At 34.8% G+C, this 23,415-nt stretch overlaps 2 protein-coding genes across 2 annotated transcripts; both read right to left on the bottom strand.

Annotated features, from left to right (window-relative positions):
- Positions 1 to 262: 262 nt before the first annotated feature.
- On the bottom strand, positions 263 to 22,266 carry LOC108725061 (uncharacterized). The gene is made up of 4 exons (XM_018451838.1): positions 22,156 to 22,266; positions 4,276 to 4,392; positions 952 to 1,454; positions 263 to 759 (listed from the first exon to the last, which is right to left on the bottom strand). The coding sequence occupies exons 1-4, from the start codon at positions 22,264 to 22,266 to the stop codon at positions 264 to 266; spliced, it is 1,227 nt and encodes a 408-aa protein (XP_018307340.1). The 3' UTR covers position 263.
- Positions 18,846 to 20,245, bottom strand: LOC108725065 (histone-lysine N-methyltransferase SETMAR-like). Its single transcript, XM_018451846.1, has 2 exons — positions 19,963 to 20,245; positions 18,846 to 19,037 (listed from the first exon to the last, which is right to left on the bottom strand). The coding sequence occupies exons 1-2, from the start codon at positions 20,177 to 20,179 to the stop codon at positions 18,886 to 18,888; spliced, it is 369 nt and encodes a 122-aa protein (XP_018307348.1). The 5' UTR covers positions 20,180 to 20,245; the 3' UTR covers positions 18,846 to 18,885.
- Positions 22,267 to 23,415: the final 1,149 nt, after the last annotated feature.

Here is a 23,415-nt window from a genome sequence, read left to right as displayed (position 1 = left end):
AAGTTGCCACATGCATCACCATTATCTGTAAATGGACGTTCATATCTATCGAACTAAGTAGATTTTAAACAACTGTTAAGAAAGTTACAGCAAGTCTTGCGTAGCATTTCTAAGAACTTTCGGTACTCATATATGTATATGAAAAACTTCCGTTTATAATTTCCTTAAATATTTTGCCATTTATCAATGTCCTACGTCTTCGAGCAAACAAAACGCCAATTTATGGACTGTCGTTTATCGCATAAACGTCGTTTTCTAGAAACTTATTCGTCGCCACCTCCAGCATCCGTCTCGCAGTCGCAAGATCCGTTAACTTCCACAACTTCCGGCGCATCGTCATTTGTTGCATCGTCCGCATTATTCTCCATGACGTATATCCTCTCTGCAGACTGTTCATCAATGATTTCGAGAAGTTGTTCCTCGACTTCTTCTCCCCTCTCCGACGTGTCGACAATCGTCTCGTCTTCCGTAATTCCCGCGGGATCTAGTATCGTTTCTTCGCTCTCCTCCTGACCGTGCAACGCCGTTATTACTCTCTGTTCGATTGTGAGCTGTTTCACGGCATTTTCCAAATTATCCCTAAGAATATTTGCATCGTTCTCGCTCTCTTGCCACGTAAAAGGCATAAAGATCATTCGAACGAGTTGATAAAGCCGTCTAAAACCCAGCTTTTTGTACAAGTTTTGACTAGCTTCATTTTCTGGACGTATAACTACAAACGGATAATATCCTTTCTCGGCTACGCGTTTTGTCAGGTACCTAAAATTTCATATAAATTGTTATATATTTCAATTTTTTAACATGTGCATAATGATATCGCGATATAATATAATATTTATTAATATAAGTAGATCAAGTTTTCATTTATAAAAACAATACAATTACTCTCTCGACTCGTCTGGTTAAGCAGTATTATTAGTTGCAAACACTGCATATAGAACTTTTTTCTACCTTGCTAACTTTGTCCCATAACCCTTTCTTCGATATTCCGGCTTGGTCTGCATAGAGAACATAGCTCCGTAATAAGATTGAACCATCCAAGCGGCCAAGCTATCCTTCACGAACACTCCCGCCGCGGATAGAGTCCTGATAAGTCGAAGAAAAACCTCGGGACATTCCATATCATTAGCTGGATACAATTCGTGGATTCCCTCGGCATGTTCGGCTTTAAGAGGCCGCACCTGGACATCAGAGTCAGACTCCTTGTCCGCTTGTTGACTCTCCTCTTCCTGCTCAAAGTACTCGCACGCGCAGACATCACCTACCACCGTCTCGATGGTGCCGGTACCTTCGTAAAGACGCGTTAATTCCTCAGCAATATCGGAGTGAACGAAATTAATGTACAAAGGTCTCGACCAGTCTATCAGAATGTCCTCCTCTCGGAGAAGGCGAAGCAGGTCTAGTCGATCGTTCGGACAGAAGACACCGACACTCTCGTACACCAAACCATGTGGCTGAAACCATGACAGAAGATATGATTAGCATCCCTGTGATGCAGAAAAGAAGCTATGCGCGAACGATCTGGAAGATGGTAAAATCTTTATCATTTATTTACTGTTTGTGTTGTCATAATTTAAGAAATAAATTAGATACTCTAATGCAGGCTAGTGATATATGTATAATGTTTCATATATACGGCTGAAATTTCACCTTTGCGAAATTGACTTTTAAAAATCTAAGTTTTCAATAAAAAAAATGTCAATATCTTGTTTATAGTTGATTGTGATAATAATGTTTTTGTTTAATGTAATTTCATATATTAAAAAATATTAAATTTTGAAAAAGTAACTCATCCGATTTTCAGATAAACAAAAAATGCCAATGTACATTGTGGTTCACTACTAAATCTGTAGTAGTGAACCACAATGTACATTGGCATTTTTTGTTTATCTGAAAATCGGATGAGTTACTTTTTCAAAATTTAATATTTTTTAATATATGGAACTACAAACAAAAACATTATTATCACAATCAACTACAAATACTAACATATTTTTTATTGAAAACTTAGATTTTTAAAAGTCAAGTGGCAAGTTTATAAACTCACAATGGTAAAATAGAAAGGCTACGAGCCAATTCCCACACAGCAAAAATTGATCCTAGGTACATCCTACAGATGTATGTCGAGGTATTTTCAAACATCCAGAGTACGTACCTGAAGAAATTTAGAAGGTATTTAGGATATACTGACCATGTTTATATGTCCGCTTATTCTACATCCATAGGATATCATCGTTTAGTTATCATTAAGATGTTTCTGAATGACCAGATTTCATCCTGTCTTTATCCAGTGGATGTCCTAAAATGTGTCTTAGGATGTTAAACCCTGGTAGAAAAATACTACTGAACATTACTGCGCAGTAGTACTCTTTTACAAGGGTATATCGGCGTCTCGGTACGATACAAAATGCAGGAAATGAGTAGTATATGTCACAGAAACTAACTAGGAATAACTCTATATAAAAAAAAAACACTTTCAGAGGCTCCATGAGCACACTCTGATCAAGCTGAAAGTGACGAACTCCATTTGTGTACACTTCTTTATAGGGATCCGTGTCAGTTTTTTCTTACGGAAAATGAGTCCATCTCGCGGCGGTACTGCGTACTACGTCGCTTGGTTGCGCCGCGAGATGGACTCGTTTTCCATAAGGAGAAAATGACGCAGATCCCTATAAAGAAGCGTATGCAAGTGAAGTTCATCACTTACTCTTAAATTGATCAGAATGTGCTTTTTTTTAAATAGAGTTATTCAATATTTATAATTAGTTTAATTAGTAAATGGAAAATTTTCATTAAAACAGTACAGAACTGATTTTGTAAAATAGACCGAAAATTCCTTTTGCTTTATCAATTAATAAATAACCAAATTTAAAAATAAATTATGCACAACAAAAAACAAAATAAGCTATAGCTGCAACTGTTTGAATTAATAATATATAAAAATAAATATGATTAAATTCTACTCGAAACAAAGGATAGTTTTCAGTATGTCTGTGTGAGATATTTATTATGTATATATTTAAAAAATTAACAATTAAATTGCAAAGATATGTCTCTATAATATAGTACGTAATACGTAAAATACGTAAATGTATATGACATATGTGTCGAAAGTTGAAAAATGTAATTTATCAAAATTTTTATAGTGATCAAAATTGTTCGGATCAAAATAGGATATTCTAGAGACGTTTTATATTAGTACAATAATATTTATAAATATGTTGAGCTAATCATATGGACGATTTAATGTTTTGGATCAGAATGGGATCAATCTAATCGAATTAGGATATTCTAAGGAAATACATTGCTATGTGGGTTTTGTAAAAACGTTTAATATAAAGTTCATAAAAGTTGAAATTTCAATCCGTTTATATGTATTTCAATCCGTGTTTATGTATCGAAAGACACTCGTGCGAATAGTCGTTTAACGCTAAGCCCGCAGTACAAATGCGGATCAATGCGGTGGGTGCTAAATGTCAAAGGATGCAGCGTTGTTCTTGGCGCGTTTAAAATTCGTGAGAGAGAGGAGAATATGTTATGTACACGAAACTAATAATAATCAATGAATTTATGATGCTGCGAAGATGGTAATTAACTAAAAAGCATAGATAAAATCATTTTGGAAGCTGGAAGCAAGTCACGCGCCTCAGCGACGACAAAGCGAAGATGAAGGCGAAAATTTGGCGGACAGCCAAGCATATAGGATGTGGGCCAACACTCTTGCACCCTTATACTAAGAAATGGCGCATCCGGAAGCACACAATAATGAGTTTTCAGTACTCGTGGCTACTTTTGATATTTAGCGTTTCTACGATATTTTCCAAATTAATAATTCGTTATAATGCGGCGATCAAATTAAATTTCCCAATTGAAATAGTTCACTTAAGTTTTTTTTAACTATTTACATTATACATATATCTCGCAAAAAGATGTAGGCCATACGTACCCGAGCAGCACAATTCATTGGCGAAACATTGGTTAAACGTTGGCATACATTGGGGATATGTTGGGCCAATGTTGCGCCGATGAATTGTGCTACTAGGGTAGATAATCCAAGTCTCACACGTTTCAAAATAAATTAGATAAGTTCAAGGAATAACTTTTAAAATTGGACAACTTTTTGCAGTACTTATTTAGGAAAATCTAATTAAGAAAGTAAATATGGGAATATTATCTCAAATAATAAAAAATATCATTGAAAATCAAAACTTTGTTTAAAATTGCGTCAGCTAAACTTCTCTCTTAAATCAAAGCAGAAATTTAATTCAGACTTACAGATAATGTCATTCCGGGAAAATGTAAACAGATTGCGTCCTCGGGCCAATTGTTAGCCACGTAGAAATGGAATTCCCAGACTCTGTCTCTTATGTAAGTTAATACGGTTTGTTGAAACTGCAAGAAATTTATATAAATATTAATAAAACAGTCTTTTAATTAAATAACATAGTTATATAGTTAAAAAGTGATATAAAAATAATTAAATATTCTTCATGGAACATGGAGAATTGAAAGGGACATTTACATTTACAAAATAGAAGAGTTTATTTATATTCGTGTGCGTCAGCTTTAACAAAGCTGCCATCTGAAATAAAATATATACAGGGTGTTTAGAATTTAAATGTCAAAACTTCGGGAACGTGTAGGGGATCGATAAACTAAGAAAAAAAGTCTTATAGAGATATGCTCGTTTTTGTTTCGCACGTTTTGGAAAAAATTGTAAAAAAGACGTAGTTGCTTCGTTCTCACACGTGGAGGAGCAGTATCTTGGCCACCCCGATCACTTGATTTGACACCACTGGACTTCTTTGTGTGGCGAACCCTGAAGCAGGAAGTATATTCGTCGTCAATCAACTTAAGAGAACAATTGAAAAATCGAATCGAGGCTGCAGTGCACCAAATATCATCAAATCAGTGTTTGGCTGCAACACGAGCTGTTCGTACTATATGCAATGTTTGCATTACTGCAAAAGATCAACATTTTGAACAATATCTACATTAAGCAAGTGAATAAATACAATGTAAATAAGTAACGAGAGAGTACAAAAATAAAAACTACGTTTTGTCGTTTTTGTGATTTTCTCCAAAACGAAGCAAAAACGAGAATACTTCTACAGGACTTTTTTTCTTAATTTATATCCATCCCTTATACGTTCTTGAAGTTTTGACATTTAAATTCCAAACACCCTGTATAGATACTAGAACAATACAGGCGCGCGCTATGCATGCGCTATTTATTTAATTTCATTATATATGATATATATACGTATAAACATACAGGGTGTTCCAGAATAATCGTCATTTCATGTGGTAGAGAGGACTAAACTGAGTTGAAAAGTCTTCTACCATTTTGCAATTTTTGCAATAATAGTAATTAATAAGATATTAATTACTAAAAATCATCGAATATTGGTTTTCAATAATTTTTTACTCAAGTACTATCAACTTTACAAAAAAACAGCAAGATAAAAATTGTTTATTTTCTTCTCATAGAATTCCGAGAATTTTTTCAGAATTTTTCAGTGCCGTATTTTCTCATGTTCGTAGAAATAGTTGCCAATAAGGAAATGTAAAGAAAAAGTTGATAAAAAATTCTGAAAAAATTCTTAGAGTTCTATGAGAAGAAAATAAATAGTAGAATTTATTGCGAAAAATATTACCTCGGCCGGAGATCGAACCCGGATCTCTTGTATTCCATACGAACGTCCTATGCCATTAGACTACCGAGGCTAGTTAGGCTACCCCCGGTCGAGGTAATATTTTTCTGTCTCGATTCTTAGCTTTTAAAATTATGTCTATTCGGGAAATTGTCTCGGTTCTTCGGTTTCGTAATTATGACTTTTCGAGATATTATCTCAGTTCTTTGATTTCGGATTTATGACTTTTCGAGTTATTATCACACGTCTTAAAGTTCGGTAGAATGACATTTCGGAATATTCTAGTTTTTAGATTTCAGTAAGTTTTTTTCGGGATATTGCATGTCCACTGATTAATATGAGCGTTTTTAAATAAAAGACGCACATAATACAATGTATTACAATAAATTATTTCATCTTTGTTTAATATTGCAAACAATGAGGATAAACATAAATTTACTGCCTTAAAAACAATAATTCGCTGCTTTAAACATACAAATTCTTTGCATTAGCAGTTTGTATTTTTAAAGCAGTAAATTTGTGTTTTAAAAGCATGGAATTTGTGTTTTTTAAAGTAGTGAATTTATGTAATTAAAGCAGAAATACATTATGCTGTATCAAGTCAGGATACCTTAATCTCTAAAGTCTCGAACTTTAATATAGGGATGCTCCGAAAAGTATCCGGTATCCGGCATCATCCGGCACTTTTTTTACTGTTTATCCGGCATTGTTTTACTATCCGACCGGATAGTCGGATATCATTAGTATCCGGGAATATATCCGGTTGAAATTTTATATCATTAAATTATTGATTTGTTATTATACAAATGTTTTATAAATAAATATGCATATTCATAATGCCATATTAATATCTTATGCATTGTTGCAAAATTATAATTTTTTCTCCACAGCCCCCCTCCCTTTTTTTTAGAAGACAGTTTCCCAAAATCCGGTTAGATATCCGACTCGAAGAAATTGCATTCTCGGATATCCGATGTTACATTCTGTCCGGATATCCGATATCCCTGTTTGGGCCGTATAGCATAAAGTTCTATAGCGCTCAGTAAGCGGTGGAGCGTAATTAAAAGTCGCTCCATCGCTCACTGAGCGCTACATAATCTTACGGCCCAAACACGGCATTAGAGAAATAATAAACAGTAATAAATAAGTAAGGAATATGATATTAAAGATTATCGATAATAGACAAATTATTTTACATTACGAATTATAACAAATAAACATATTAATCATAGATTAATCCCTTTTTTGCTCAGGGAGCGCTCAGTGAGCGGTTTTCTCTGCTGAATGTAGTCATTAAGCTTCCTCAAAAATTTTCCTTGAAAAAAGATCGATCTGGACGAATATCGATCTTTTTCATCCAATTTATCGATCTTTAAGATCAAGTGCTTGCGATTAATCGATTTACTGAGATTGATTTTTTCATAATTTTTGCCCATCTCTAGTCCTTGATGTGTACATACAACTCATACCGACGACGATACTGACGCATGCGCATTGCGAACATTTGGGATGTTATAGCTTTCTCTCTCGCACAGATGCAGATGTTGGTTTCACGGTCAGTTCAATGCTCAATTCCTCTTCCATTTATATATGTTCCAAGTATTAAGCCAACATGAAAATCATTGTGCGCAGGCTTTGCAGTTTATCCCGAAATAAACCGCAGACACTAGTTTCTACAACGTTATACATACAAGATACGGCATTCAAGGGTCAAGGTCGCGTATCCTGACGCACACGTAAAGCCGTTGCCTTTTTCGTCACTGCACGTAGTGAAATCGATGCACTTTGCATGCGACGTATCGTCAAAGTTTGCTTGATGATTGATCGTTACGATAAAATTTAATGTCTGCGCATGATACCGATCGCGGCACGTTTTCTTTAAGCTCCTCTCTTTCATCTCCCTTTCAAGTATTGAAATCTTGATCACTTTCGTCTACCCACATGATTCTTGCTTGTTTTTCTATAAATAATTTGCCTGACAAACTACGATTGATTCTCATTGACTGATTCGGTCTAATCCGCGAGACGACGAAAGCGGAGAGAAACCATGCGGCGCGCACAGTGGGTCAGAAGGCAGGTAAAAACGGCTCAAAAATCAACTTCAGAATTTTAAAATTGTAAAATGATTTTCAAATTCTATATAGTTTAAAGCATCTGTCAGCAAAATTATGTTGGAATTGGTTAATTATTGTGGGATCCATTGTATTCTAAAGTCAGAAATGTACACGAAAATGTTACTCACTCGAAAGATGAAATATTCAAATTTATAGCTTTTAATAATGTTAAGCATTGCAAATTTTTATTTCTGCTTGTTGATTAGAATAAGTATTCGAATGAAAACGAAAAAAAATTAAGTACAAAAACTTTCAGATATGTGTGTGGATGCATACATTCAATTAAAATGCGTGACTGTAGATTTTCTGACATTACACTCGCTGCCGTTTGATAATTCTCCAAATTTCCACACCATATCAAGAAAACTAAAATATGAATCTCTTAAGGATTTAATATACTTTAACTTTAGTCGGCCCACTTTTGCCCGTTTTCATTTATTAGCAAGATACACAACAATAAATAAAGTCGCAAGATTATGATTCTACCACGCGCCACCTCCGTCCCCCCCCTTGCGATCGCCTCGCATTGCGAGGAACATATATTTCTTTATGTTCTCTCTCCTCAATTACAATCGTCATATTCATTCACACGTGATTTTCTTTAATATTGCAAGAAGACCGCGGAGCATCAAAGTATTCTTCACTCACATCCTTTTTTATTTATTTTTTTCTTTTGATTTATAAAAGAGCGTTTATTTAATTATTATCAAATTTTTTTTCTAGGGCGGACAACACAAATATTTCTGATACTCGTATCAATCAGCTCTTTTCAACTTTTTTTCAGTTTTAAAGTATCTTTTTCGGCCCATATTTCTTTCCCTTGTTTTTAAGCAATAGACTTAGTAAAAATGGCAGAATTTAAAAAGAAAGAGATTCTTGAGAAGATGGCAGAAGTAAAAGACGTAAATTTAGTAATTAACTACATTATTCATAAGATGAATGTAAACTCTACTGATATAGATTCTATATGGACAAATAAATTGAGTTTCACGCAAATTCGTCAAAATTTTATAATTATGGCCGCCATATTGAATTCACCATTTTTAATTTTTTATTTTTGACATCAGATTCAGAATCAGCGACCCCTAGATACCGAGTTTCACGCAAATCCGTCAAAATTTTGAATTTTGGTCACTTTTTGGTATCTTCTGGCCCACTGTGCGGCGGTGGAAAAGACACGAGACAGCCTGAACCATGATATAAGAATACAAGGTGTATCATTTCTCATAATGGCAATAGCAATACTGGAAACAACCAATCAAATTTTGGCCTCTATGCACTTTCTTGCATATAATAGCGCTGGCATATTGGAATAGCCAATCAAATTTTGATCACAATTCACTCTCCTATTGCGCATCCTTGGGAATGGTATACCTTGGCACCTACCACTGAAAAAGTCGGAATGGATTCCGATCGGAATTATTCAATTATTCTCTAGATTTCTATTATGTTTTCTGGGGAAAACGGAATAATTCCAATCGGAATCCATTCCGACTTTGTTCCATGATAGGTGCCCTTGTCTTCTTACATTATGGTCCGAACAATGGATGTATTCTGAATTACGCATGAAGCGCACGAGATACCACTTTATCCTTCTTTGTTTTTCGGTGAACAACAAGAACAAATGATGCATCATGCGCTTTGTGCGTAATTCGGAACGCATTCTATATCTCTTTGTAGCGCGGCTGTATTCTCATGATGATTGAAGAGCAATACGACTTTTGACGTTAAAAACAAACATACTCTTCTATCCACGGGACGAAAATGTCTAGGATTTTAGCATGACCATTTATATAATCGAATCAATAAATAAATAATAATATGAGAACTCATCGTCTTCCTTGATGTCACGGCTTTTATCCAAATGTGACTTCAATTTTGATAATAACATTAAGGCCACCGTTGGAAATGCCATGTTGACAATTATTAATATTGATAGCGTCGAAAGTTTCCTCTTGGAGTAAGTAGTATCGGAAGAAAAGACTCTGTGCTCTACAATAGAAAGTCGCGGATACCGTAGTAGTCGTAAGGTCACGAGATCGGCACTGCGGCGACTTGCGAATAATACAACGGTTACGACAACGTGTGCGAGCAGCGACCCTGGCCTTGATTCCAATACGTCTTACACGACGATTTTTTAAATTAAGGTAGCATGATCGCGTGTCATAACATTGATCCTGCTAACAACGGAAGTGAATAAAGATTATCAAGTTGGCATTCTCGTGAGTCTCCCAGTTGCATCGAGAGGAAGAAATGAAACATAAACTTCAACACCATGCGTAAATGGTAATTTTAGCAAAATAAAATATAAGTTGTATAAACCGTTATTTTCGACAAGCTGATTCAGTTTTTTTAAATCTGCATATTGATTTAATAATTAAATAATTATTTTCTTATTAGCTTGCTATAAATTTTATAAGATTCGGTTTCACGATTTAATAGAATAAAAGTTAAGCTAATATTTAAATTCAAGCATCATAAAAATAATAAAAAGAGTAAAGCTGAAAAAGTATATACAGTTATCCTTATCTATCCGTTAAATATATGCTTTTTATAGTTTTTTTACATATCGTAGATAAAAGATTGAACACGTATATTATTAAGTTTTTCCTTGAGATAAAAATACGTTGTTATAATTCTTGTTGCTCTAAAATAAAAAGCGAAGATTTATTTAGTAAATTGGTTATTTATATGGCAGTATTTAACATTACATTAAATAGTTGAAAATTTAAAATATAGTCAACAGTCGATACAAGAAATAATTGGACCTATTATACAGAGTAGTCCATTTTAATCAATACAGTCAATTTCCTCCGAAATTAATAATATATGAAAAAATATTTTAGATGAAAGTGAAACGATTTCGAGGGGCAGATTTTGCTCATGTTGTTTTTCTTCTAGGTAGAGACGCCAAAAAGAAATGAAAATCATCTTTTTTAAATGGAATTATATAATTTTTTTTTACATCTGGAGACACAGTAGTGTCTCGGCGCTAAGGGAAGCGCATCGTCATGGCGCGAGACACTGTCGTGCTCCTTTATAGCTCCCACACACTGGACGTGGAAACACTTGACGCGCGGCAAAATGCGACGCGATAACCAATAACCCATACAGCACTGATTGTTGCGGAAAATTTTCAGAAATGTTTCAATTTTTCACATCTCATGTGCAACAATTCTGAAAGTGTTCTGCAATATGTCATATGAAATGTTTTAACAGAAATGTTTTTAAAATCTATCATATACAATAAATTGAAAATCATATTTAAACAGAATAAAAAATCATCATGATGTTAAAATGGCTCTAAAATATTTATTAAAAATCATTTTTTGATCAATCACGATTCAGTTTAATGTCATTTTGATGTTATCGTGAGTTGTTCTACTTTAATTGCGAAAAACTTTTGTATATGAATAATGATATTGTGTGGAAACTGCAGGTGTAAGTAACTTCCTATTTTCCTAATAGTGATTATGTATATGTGCTTATACATATAATGTGATTAATTAATCAAAATAGTTGGTAATATAATTACCATTTTTGAGAAATACTTTAAGTTTATTTCAATAAGTTTGTAATCTCTAAACAGATCACAAAATTCTTCATAAATTTTAAGTATATACTTCAGAAATGATATTTAAATATATGTTTAATTGATACTTAAATAATATTTAAATTTATTACGTCGACATAATAAATTTAAATATTATTTAAGTATCTCAATCAAGTATATATTTATATATCATTTTTGAAGTACTAAAATAGCTGAAAACTTTTTAATAATATTTTAAAAAGATTGCAGATTCTTTCTGTAACAATTTCATCAATCTTTCAACAAGGTTTCATTGGTAAGAATCGCGGACATTTTGCTATTCCAGAATTGTTTCAGAAATGTTGCAGACATATTTCGCAATTTTTATGAAATGTTTTATTATTATTATTATTATTAACTTTATTGAGTGCACTGTTAACAAAATACATTAAATAGAATACAGTATTATTTGGTATCACATATCAGTTACACTACAATAGGCTAGACGACAGCTAATCAGCTGATTTGAAGCCGTACCTATATATTAGAATAAGTGAATCATAAAATTTAAATTAAAAAATCACTATTATAATTACATAAATACGCAAATTAATGTAAGAAAAGTGAGATAAAAAGAAAATGTTATAACAATTAACAAACAATTAATATTACAATTAATATTACAAAATAATATTACAAGAAAACGTTATAACAATTAACAAACAATTAATATTACAATTAATAAAACAATTACTGTTATAATTAATAAAACAATTAATATTACAATTACGTAAATATGCAAATTAATGTAAGAACACTGAATCAGAAAGAAACGTTATAACATAACGTACCCTACTCTCATAGAGAAAACAAGAAAAATTGTACAGAATAGTTGATCTTACATCAAAATTTTGACGCAATATATCGAGCAATTTCGGAACGAAATAGAGGAAATCGCGGTAGAGAACGTAAAGCAGATGGTACATTATTATAAAATTTCACTGCAGTGTAGGAGAAGGCGCTCTGAAATTTAGATTTGTGATGAATAGGACATGAAAGTAGGTATTGCTGGCGCGTATCAGGCAGAGCATCTGAGTGAGAGTCAACAGTAAAACAGATTAGCTCACGAAGATATCTAGGATTATTGGTGCGAAAAACATAAATCAAACAACATAAATGAACTGTGAAACGTTGGAAAATATTCAGCGTTGAAAACCAGAGCGCTGAAAACAAGGGATAATATGATCATACTTTCTAACACTATAGGAAAAACGAAAAAATTTTGGATTAGTTATATTTTATGAAGATGTTGTTTGAGACAAAGAATATATACAGTGTCGGCATAATCAAACAGAGATATTATTAAAGATTGTGTAACATGTAGTTTCTAAGAGACCGACATAATGTAGCGGAAAGGATATAGAAGTTTAAGACGAGAATATGCAAACCTGTATTTAGCGACAACATGATGTTCAAATGACCATGATGAGTCAATGTGCTAGAATTTTGATAGTCGTGCTGGGGATCAATGGAACATTTTGGATAGAGATATCAAAAGCAGTAAGGTGAAAAAGTAAGGTAGGAGAACCAGCAATTAAAAGTGAAGATTGGTGGGATTTAAATGCAATCCATTCAAAGTCGACCATTCAACGAATGTGTCGAAGGTCACCATTTAGTGAGCGTGCAGCAGAGAGAGCTTCAGAGGATTTGAAAGATATGAAAAGAAGTAGATATTAAGGAGAAACTAGGAGAAGGATTATAAACGAGAACTTGCTGAGAACGATTAGAGAGGAAGGAGTGTAAGAGTGATAAAGAGGAGTCACTTAGGCCATAATGATGTAGCTTGGCAGTCAATAGCTGATGATCAACCGTATCGAAAGCTTTAGAAATCCAAAGCCACGAGAGCAGACAACGAGCTATTATCGAAAGAACGAAGAACAGAGTCCGACAGATGAAGAAGAGAGATAGTAGTACTGTGATTCTCTTACGGAAACCGGATGGACATTCAGGAATTATATTCCTCATATGAAAGAAATGATTCATTTGTATAAAAATGACGCGTTCCAAGATTTTAGAGAGAAAAGGAGAAAGAGTAATTGGACGAAAAGACGATAGAGAGGAAGGATTGGATGTCTTGGGGAGAGGAATAACTATTGAGTGCTTCCATGTAGTAGGAAAAATCCCACTAGTTACAGGCAAGAGTTAAGAATAAATAGTAATGGCTCAAGACAATTAGGAGAGGAGAAAAGTAACATGCGTCCTGAGAAATCATAAGGTCCAACGGAAGTAAGTTTTACAGTTTTAAGTATATTGTATAGGTCGGTCATATTAATTGGAGAAAAATGAAATTCATTCGAAATGTCAGATTGAGTATGAAAAAAGTGATTGATGACAGAACTGGAGCAAGAGAAAGAGGGAAGGGATTATAAGAAATAATTATTCAAACTGTTAGGATTAAGAAGATGTTCAGGGATGGTGTGAGAGATGAGGCCATAATCACCCAGAGGTACCAAATTCCTCCAAAAATCGCGAAGAGAGCACTTGAGCAAGGAGGAGCTTAGAAAAGATTGTTTTTCGCGCCTAATTGCAGAAGACACTAGATTTCGTAATTTGGTATAATGTAGCCAATTGTTATTAGAATTGTTCCTCATATGCCTATTTAACACTTGATTTCTAATTTTTATGAATTTGCGAATCGCATCAGTGAACCATGGAGTGCTCGAGACAGCGTTTGTACCTAAGCGGCGCAAGGCAGTCGAAAATATTAGTTAGATTAGATGTAAAGAAAGAAACCATATTGTTCACATTATTCATAGCATAAAGCTGTGACCAATCAATTTGATTAATCATTTATTAAAGCATCAATCATTCACTAAAGCTTCGTCAGAAATTGATCTCAAATCATGGCAGAGCTTCCTACGCGATGGACGATGTGGTTTCTCAATATTTAAATATACATAAACTACACAATGATCGCTAACATCAATTTTGTCGCATATGCCTGATTCCAAAACCGGTAAATCATGGGACAAAAATATTAAATCCAAAAGAGATGCGCAGTTATTTGTTATTCTCGTAGGAGTCTATTATTTGTTTCATCGAGTACAATGATATAATAATACCTTGCAAATGATGCGTATGAGTACCTTGTGGATTCAAGAGATCTATAATATTAAGATCGCCCATACATACAATGTAATCAGTGCTGAAGAAAATGCTCGACAGACAAGCCTCGAGGTCATATAACGCTAAAATCGACGCTTAAGGAGGACGATAAATAGAGAAAATCGCTATCCGCTTTTTATGTAGATGTATAAACGCGCCGACAATCTCGACAACGGAATTCGCGACAGAGATGCACAAGTCGATGGGTGAGTAAGGCAGTGCACTATTTATATATAAGGCAACATCGCCACTCCTCAAGCCATAAGCCCTATCAGAGCGAAGTAGATAGTAATCTTTAATAGCATAGATAGTCGAATCATCCCTTTCACGAAGCCACGTCTCGGAGAGAACCAGTATATCAAGTCTGCGCGAAGAGAGATTAAGTCTTTTACATATACAAAATGCGGCGCAAGAGATCGTTTATATGTGCAACGCGAAAATTTTTAGATCTGGACTCATTCAAAGGCAAATCAAGCAAGAAGTTGTTAAGAGAAGATAAGGAGTTTGAGGAAAAGAGAGACAATCCATCAGAGGGAGAGGACGAGGAAGAAATAGTTGAAGATAAAGGTGGTGAGGTTGTGGTTGGGGGAAAAGTGAGTGCAAAGCATCTGTAGAGGAATAATGGTTATGTCAGAGTGTGGTTACACCGTTAAATGAAGCAACAGAGGAGCGAGATCTAATTGGCATTGAGGATGGCAATGACAGAGGCGCGGCCTGTCGAGCAGCAAAGATAGTCTTAATGAAATACTCTATAGAAGAAAATCTTCGAATTTGAGAGTCATCAGATTCTCTAAAATATATTACGCCACGTCGCATCCAGACACGCGTCACGTTGTAAGACTGGGCAAAAGCCTTCTTCAAGGCAAGCCTTTTGGAGGCAGTAGATCTCTCATATACAGAGATTTTATCGGAAGGCCAAGATTCCTCAATATCACGCACGATGATTCCACATTTACGACGAGCTGCAGCAAGCCACTCGTTTCTTTTAATTATTGACATGAATTTAACAATAAGTGGCCTAGAAACAGAGCTCCTACCCAGTCTCACAACGTTAGCAACATCATTTGGCAAAATCGATAGATCCAGATTAGAGGCAAGAGATGACAGAAGACCGATCTTCACCCTGAGAGGCCAGCAGACCAAAAATGATCTCGTAGTCTCGTTGTGAAAGCTCAAAACTTCGTATGCGAGATTCCAGGCCATCAATAGTCGATGACGAAGAAGGCCGATTGATAGCTTTAGTGAAGTCCTCAAGGGCAACGCAGCGATCCTCAAGGCCAACGATCCTATCCATCAATGCAGTCCCACAGGCAAAAATCTCGTCCTCCGCAGTGGTAAGTCTATCAATATCCGATCCCACATGAATAGATGAGGTAACAGCATCCTCAAGATCACGCAATCTTGAAGAGAAAGCCTTCAATCTACTGTCAAGATTCATCATCAAGCCGAATCTGGCCTCCACGGATCCAATGCGAGTCTCCAGCGAGCCAAGCCCAAGTGCTAAGTCAGACACCCTGCCAGCAAGATCAGCAAGAGCACGAACAACATCGACAGCGCCAGCGGAACATCCATCAGTAGTATTCTTAACACTCATAGAACCACAGTTAGGGGAAGGAGGAGCATTGTCCACGCCGCAAAAAGAGCATAAATGGTTGCGTGGTAAAAATCGTTTACACTTGGAATAAGCCGGTTTACCCAAGGCTCCAAGCTTGCTTTGTTTCGGCAAGGACGTCATAGCAATAGAGGCGAGACCGAGGCGAGACCGAGATGAGACTTAAGGTCCGAATTCGAAACCAATACGAGATTTTTTATATCGACAGTCTCGACGATACCGAGTCTCGTCGAGACTCTCGAATTTTGTAATATGTAAGATATATTTGTCAACGCGTAAGATATTTATATAGTCTTAAATTTTTTATATAGATATTTATATTATATAGGGTGTCCCACGGGAAGGTGTTGAAACTAATCAGCTGTCATTTTCGAAGGTATTCAGTTATTGAAAAAACAAAAATGGCGCTGAAAAGAGGAAAGTCTGCAATTTTTAATAAGTACAAATAAAGTTTAACAAAATGTTTGTGTATCAATTAATTTTATTGATGAAAAATATAAATTCTCTTCCATCCAAAGTAATAATTATTTATCAAATACATAGTAATTTAATTCTCCTTCAATACGTTATCACAAAATTGCATTACCTTGCTTAATTCAAGTATTAACACAAAAAATTGAAGAAGTAACAGTATAAAATGAAAAAATTTAATTTAAATAGAAAAATTTTTCATGTAAAGCACTTGGCTCTGCTAGATCGAATAAAAAAAGCTATGAAAACAATTTAAAAAGGTAAATATTCAAATGGAGGGAGCCAACGCCGATGCCCTTGACTTTGATATATGTTGTTAAAGTCATAACTCTGAGTAACCTCCAACAGGTTTTAGTTGTCGCTCATTGTTCGTTAAAAAGTTATTAATAAAAGAAGTTTAAGAAATATTGTCTCATTTCTAGTAAATACAGTATTAAATACTACCTTATACCCCTTATAAAGGGTGTTCCTAAAAAATGGCATCAACCCATCATGAGCAAATAGAGCGGACCGAACTGAGTCAAAAAGTCTTCTACCATTTTGCAGTTTGCACAATAGTTAACGAGATATTAATGTTTAAAGATAGCTGAATACGCGCGTCCGCCCGGTCTACCACTGCCGAATGTACGGCCTACCGATCACATGGCGCGCGGGCCGCGGAGAACGGGGATGGCTAAAGCTCTATATATCAAAGCATAGTGCACAGGTCCTCCATGTTGGACCTACTAATCATACCTTATACCAATAATACTAAGCGCTTATTGGACTACAGATGATTAGCAGACGACTAAATCGAAATGGCGGTCGAAATAGGTTGTCGGCATTTCGGCTCAGATCAAAGGAATGCGCTATTTTTATATATAGAGCTTTAGGGATGGCCTGGCAGGTGCGCCGTTCGAGTACGGTGTCTCGATGACCAGGCCACGCCGCTCTCCGTGGCCCGCGCACCATGTGAAAGCTGGGCCGTACATTCGGCAATGGTAGACCGGGCGGACGCGCGTATTCGGCTATCTTTAAACATTAATATCTCGTTAACTATTGTGCAAACTGCAAAATGGTAGAAGACTTTTCGACTCAGTTTAGTCCGCTCTATCTGCTTATGATGGGTTGATGCCATTTTTTTAAAGACACCCTGTTTATGGGGCATAATGACTTTTCACGCAAAGAGAGTCCACCTCATATCTAAAAGTGCAAAATTTTTCACGCGAAGCGAGATCCACCCCACCTCCCTCCTCGCTTCGCGTGGAAAGTTATTACGTAAACAGGAGAAGATTTCTTAACATATATAATACTAAAAATTCTTAATATTATACAGAGAATATCTCACAACTATTGCATTTCCTCTTAAGAACATATTCTTGAGGTAATTTTGAGACAAAATCCTAATACCAAAATGTCGAGGCTACAATAGTTTTTGAATTATAATTGGTTAAAGAGAGTGTGTAATAGAATGTTTAAAAGAATCTAGAAATAATAATAGAGGCTATAAAAGTAAAATAGTTTTTAACTTATAAGCATTTAAAGTTAGCTTATAATTAAAAAAATTATTGTAGTCTCGACATTTTCATATTAGGATTTTCGTCTCAAAATTATCTCAAGAATATGTCCTTAAGAGGAAATGCGGTAATTGTGAGATGTATATGGCAAAAATAGGACACGTTATTTTTCAGACTTTTTTTCTTAATAATTTTTTACCAAACAAAAACGAGCAATGATTAAAATCTGTTGGAGGTTACTCAGGGTCATGATCTTAACAAAATATGTCAAGATCAAGATCATCGGCGCCGTCTCTCTCCACATGAATATTTACCTCAAATCTTTTATATTGGGTTGGAGAAAAAGTTCTGCGGATTTTTAATATAAAATTTAAAAATTGACATTTATAATAATTTATTCAGTCAATGTATTGACCGTCTTAATCTACAACTTGTTGCGAACGCTTCGGTAAGGCCTTGATATCGTTCTCATAAAACTCTTGGGACTTGTGAGCGAAAAAATCAGCGAGGTGATTTCGGACGGCCTCCATTGAGTCGAACCGTTGACCGTCAAGACTGTTTTGCAGTGCGAAACAAGTGGAAATCGAACGGTGCAAGGTGGTCCGGCCCATAGTGGGTGCTGACATCATTTCCTAGCCAAAGCTCTGCAATTTTTTTTTTCATGATGAAAGAAGTATGTAGTCGGGCGTTTTCATGATGGAAGACCACACCCTTCCTATTCGATAATTCTGGCCGTTTCTCCTGCACTGCGCAATTTGTCGAGCTGGGCGCAGTACTTCTTCGAATCTATTGTTTGGCCCTGCGGGAGCAGCTCGAAGAACAACACTCCTTTATAGTCCCATCAAATGCTGAGCATCACCTTCTGCGGATGCAAATCAGATTTCGCCATCGTTTTTAAAGACTCGTCCAGACCGCACCACGATTTCTGCTGCTTGATGTTATTGTAGACAACCCATTTCTCATCTCCAGTGATGATCCGTTTCAGAAATGGGTCTAGAGAATTTTGTTTCAAGAAAGACTCACACACCAAAATCCGGTCCATGATGTTCTTTTCAGTCAGTTTGTGCGGCATCCAGAGGCGTATCTAAGATATGGCAGGCATGGCACGTGCCCTGGGCGCCACTTGAAGGGGGTGCCCTGGGCGCCACTTGAAGGGGGTGCCCAGGGCCAAATCGCGCAAAGTAGTTTTTATTAATTCAGTACGATCCAATGTATTTCCTCAAATATGGTATATATCAATGAATCAAAATATTAATCTAACAACCGAATTTTATATCTAAACTTTGTAAAAAATACCGTTTTCTTCGTTAAAATAATAAATCGTCAAATATTTTATTTATATAATATTTTATATAATTTATTTATATAATTTTTTTATTCACTAAAAGATAATTATAATTACACTCTACATAATTTGAAATATTTTTAATTTAAATATTTATTTCAAAATGTTAATGTCGCAGAAATTATAAATTATAAACATGAAATCTTCATGACAATTGAATTAGTAAGAGCCAAGTTTATTTTTTGCAATGTGAAAGATAGGTCAAGGCTTAATAATTATTTAAGTCAATTATTTTTCTTTGCCTTTTCTGTGCAAATCTTTGCGTGCAAATTTTATCGTAAAAATACATTTCCTTTTCATCTTTTCATATTTCTTTTTTTTCTTAGTAACGATAAACTTTTATCTGAAAAAATTAACTTTTAACAGATCATAGATCAATTTGCAACAGTGAAAGCAATTAATGTAATGCAAATAAATGAAAAATAAACGTACTTGACTTTTTGAGCCGATATTATGTAAAATTATCTAAAACATGGATTTCAGATATTTGAACAGGGGCGCAATTTCAGTGCTTGCCATAGGAGCTATTTTCCGTAGATATGCCTCTGTATACACCGGACTTTTTCATCATACCTAGCTTTTTCAATCGGTCCACAACGATTGTATGATGAATGCCGAAGCGCTCCGCAATCTCTCGAGTCGTTAAGTGCCGATCACTTTTCACTGCAGCCAGAAGTTGGTCGTCATCAGCAGCATTTGGCCATCCAGAGCGTAGTGCATCTTGGAAGTTAAATTCTCCGGAATGGAAGTGGGCAAACCATCTTTCGCATGTGTCCGCGCTTAAGGCCATGGCACCATACACGGTGCATATTTCTCGCTTAGCGTCCACCGCTTTACGGCCTTTACGGAATAAAAATAACAAAATATGGCGAAAATGCAATTTTTGCTATTCCATTTTACTTGTATGCTGTACACGCAAAACACGTCCGACCAAAACAAATACTTCTGCCAAATGTCAAACGTAGTGCGACTCAAAAATGTGCAACAGACTGGAATTTGAATGACACATGATATCTATTTTCTGTGACACTAGTGTCTAGAATATCTATAATAAGAGTACTGTATAGCCACCGTCGCAGTGGCGGCCATGTATGGGTTGAAACCGAAAGTTCACAGTTATAAGACGCAAAATGTTCAAATATTATTATAATAAAATAAATGCAAACTAAAATACTTGTTTTTGATGACTTGATAATGATTTTTTTTCAAGATATTAGTTACAATATGAAATACATAAACTCACTTTTATTTTACTACACTTCGTAAACCACTTTGGCTGCGTTTGGTTTGGCGCTTTAAAGCATGCAAAAGCATGTAAACGTACAAATAGATTATCGAACTCAGAAACTCCTTTATCTATACGTACTTCCGGTTTCAACCGAGACATGGCGGAGCTAGTAAAAAATCAGACACATTGGCCATACTCTTATTATAGGTACTCTAGTGTCATCTATTAAAAAAAATCCGCAAAACTTTTCCTCCAATCCAATACAAGTGATATATATCATTAGAATTAAATAAATAATAAGAATAAGAAGAATTAAATAAATAAGAAGAATTAAATAAATAATAAGAATAAATAATAAGATTGAAAGACCGCTAATGTTAAACATAATGCTTTAAATTAAGAAGCGCCATAACGGTCAGAACGTTAAGATGTTGAACCATTGTAAATTCATTTAAATGAATTTACAATGGTTCAACATCTTAACGTTCTGACCGTTATGGTGCTTCTTAATTTAAAGCATAATAAGAATAGTATCACTTGTATTCTACTTTTTAATTTGGTACAATAAAGACAGTATCACTTGGATTTTATAATTTGGTACAATAATTTTTTTCAAGGAGCACATATTCTTTTTTTTACCTTTTTTAAAAAGGTAAGTTTTTTTCCGTTTTTCATTACACCAATTGATTTGTCTCATTATTCTATACATAAACATGGTGTCCAGCAAAATCTGGCTAGTCAAGGATAATTTCAGGATATTCCAGGGAAAAATCCTGATTTTTCCAGGATTTATCCCATGGATTAGTTTTCATTATTTAATTAATTTTCATCGATTTGCACAATATTATATGTTTTGTATTTAAGTTAGGATTCTATGCGAATGAATTAAAACGCTCTAACAAATTTAGAACAATATTATTTTTTGCTTTATAAATAATATCAAACGAACATTCCGTCAACACAAACAATTTTTCTACTGTGTTCTATTTTAAACATTAAATTCAAGTTTCTCATTTTCTATTAATAACTTATTGCATTTTTAAGGGAGGACTTATACTCAAACACAACTTTTCTTCTTCTTATTTTTTTTACGCTCTGATTTTCTTAGACTGAAAAAATAAATTCCAGGCAAGCTCTGAAATTTCAGGCGTTTTCCAGGAATTTTCCAGAACATAAAATTCCAGTATAATTCTAGGATTCAAGGATATTCAAGGACGGTTAGACACCATGATAAAGGTATTAAACTGATTCATTATTACCTCGTGAATTTCGTACCTCGAGTGAATATACCAGGAAAAATATTTCCTATTAGAAAAAAAATACTTCCTATTAGTGTGTAACTCGAAATGTCATTTTCATTTAGAAATTTATACCTCAAATTTAGAGGTACTACGCTATACAAGATTAAGAGTGTGTGCTTGTTTATATAAAAGAATCAAAATATCGAATCGTGAATAAAGAAGATATACCGTGAATAAAGAAGATATATTATTTATTATAATAAAGAATGATCAATAGTATGTAGAATAATATAGTACCTTCAACGAATTAGGCAAGTATTCCGTGAGAAAATCTAGGAGCTTGTATAATTCCTCTTCAGCGAGTAAACGAAAATTCCGGCCTCGTTCTACCGCTTCGGGGCACTCCATACTGAAACTAATTACCAAAAGATTAAATATGTAAATGGCGTGTGAACTTTTGATTCTTCTCATAAACGCCGGCCTCATTTTGGAAACAAATAATTCGTAATTTTATTGTGACGTATAAATAAATAATTTAATTTTGTAAGAGATTAATACATAACTTGGCTGTACTTCCGAATAAGACACCCTTCCGGTTGAGCTGAAACTTTAGAGGTAATATTGTTACAATGTGATTATTTATGAAAATCCTATCTTCGGGTTTTGTATAGTTTAAGAAATAAAAAATAAGAAAGAAAAATTATGACGATAAGTATGCTGATTGGGGAAGACCTTTCCGATGACTTTGATTTTGAAACATGTTGTCAAAGTCACGACCCTGAGTAACCTCCAAGAGGTTTCAGCCATCGCACGTTATTCGTTAAAAAATTGTTAACAAAAAATGTTTAAGGGATAACGTCTTATTTTTGTTATATACAATATTAAGATCTCAATACTCTCTCCTGCCTAGGGGCACACGACTTTCCACGCTAAGCGAGTTTCACTCCACTTCCCCCTGTTAAGGAGCGCACGACATTCCACGCGAAGCTACCTTTTTTTAACTTTTAAACTAGGGATGCACCGGATATTCTAAAAGTATCCGGTATCCGCTATTATCCGGCATTGTTTTACTATCCGACCGGATAGTCGGATATCATTAGTATCCGGGAATATATCCGGTTGAAATTTTATATCATTAAATTATTGATTTGTTATTATACAAATGTTTTATAAATAAATATGCATATTCATAATGCCATATTAATATTTTATGCATTGTTGCAAAATTACAATTTTTTCTCCACAGCCCCCCCTCCCTTTTTTTTAGAAGACAGTTTCCCCGAAATTCGATCGGATATCCGGAAAATGTCGGATATCCGACTCGAAGAAATTGCCTTCTCGGATATTCGATGTTACATTCTGTCCGGATATCCGATATCCGGTAATTTTACGATCCGGTGCATCCCTATTTTAAACTACACAAAACCCGAAAATAGGATCTTCATAAACAATCATTATATATCGTAACAATATTACCCGCACAGCACCTTTCATTGCAAATATATATTAAATACGTATCTATATTGCATTTATATTGCGTTTCATATCAAATATAAT

This window comes from Mycetomoellerius zeteki, unplaced genomic scaffold, assembly GCF_001594055.1.
Source record: "Mycetomoellerius zeteki isolate Tzet28-1 unplaced genomic scaffold, Tzet1.0 scaffold323, whole genome shotgun sequence".
Classification (NCBI taxonomy): Eukaryota; Metazoa; Arthropoda; class Insecta; order Hymenoptera; family Formicidae; genus Mycetomoellerius; species Mycetomoellerius zeteki.
Note: the sequence above shows the minus strand (reverse complement) of the source record. Positions and strands in the feature narration are given on the sequence as shown.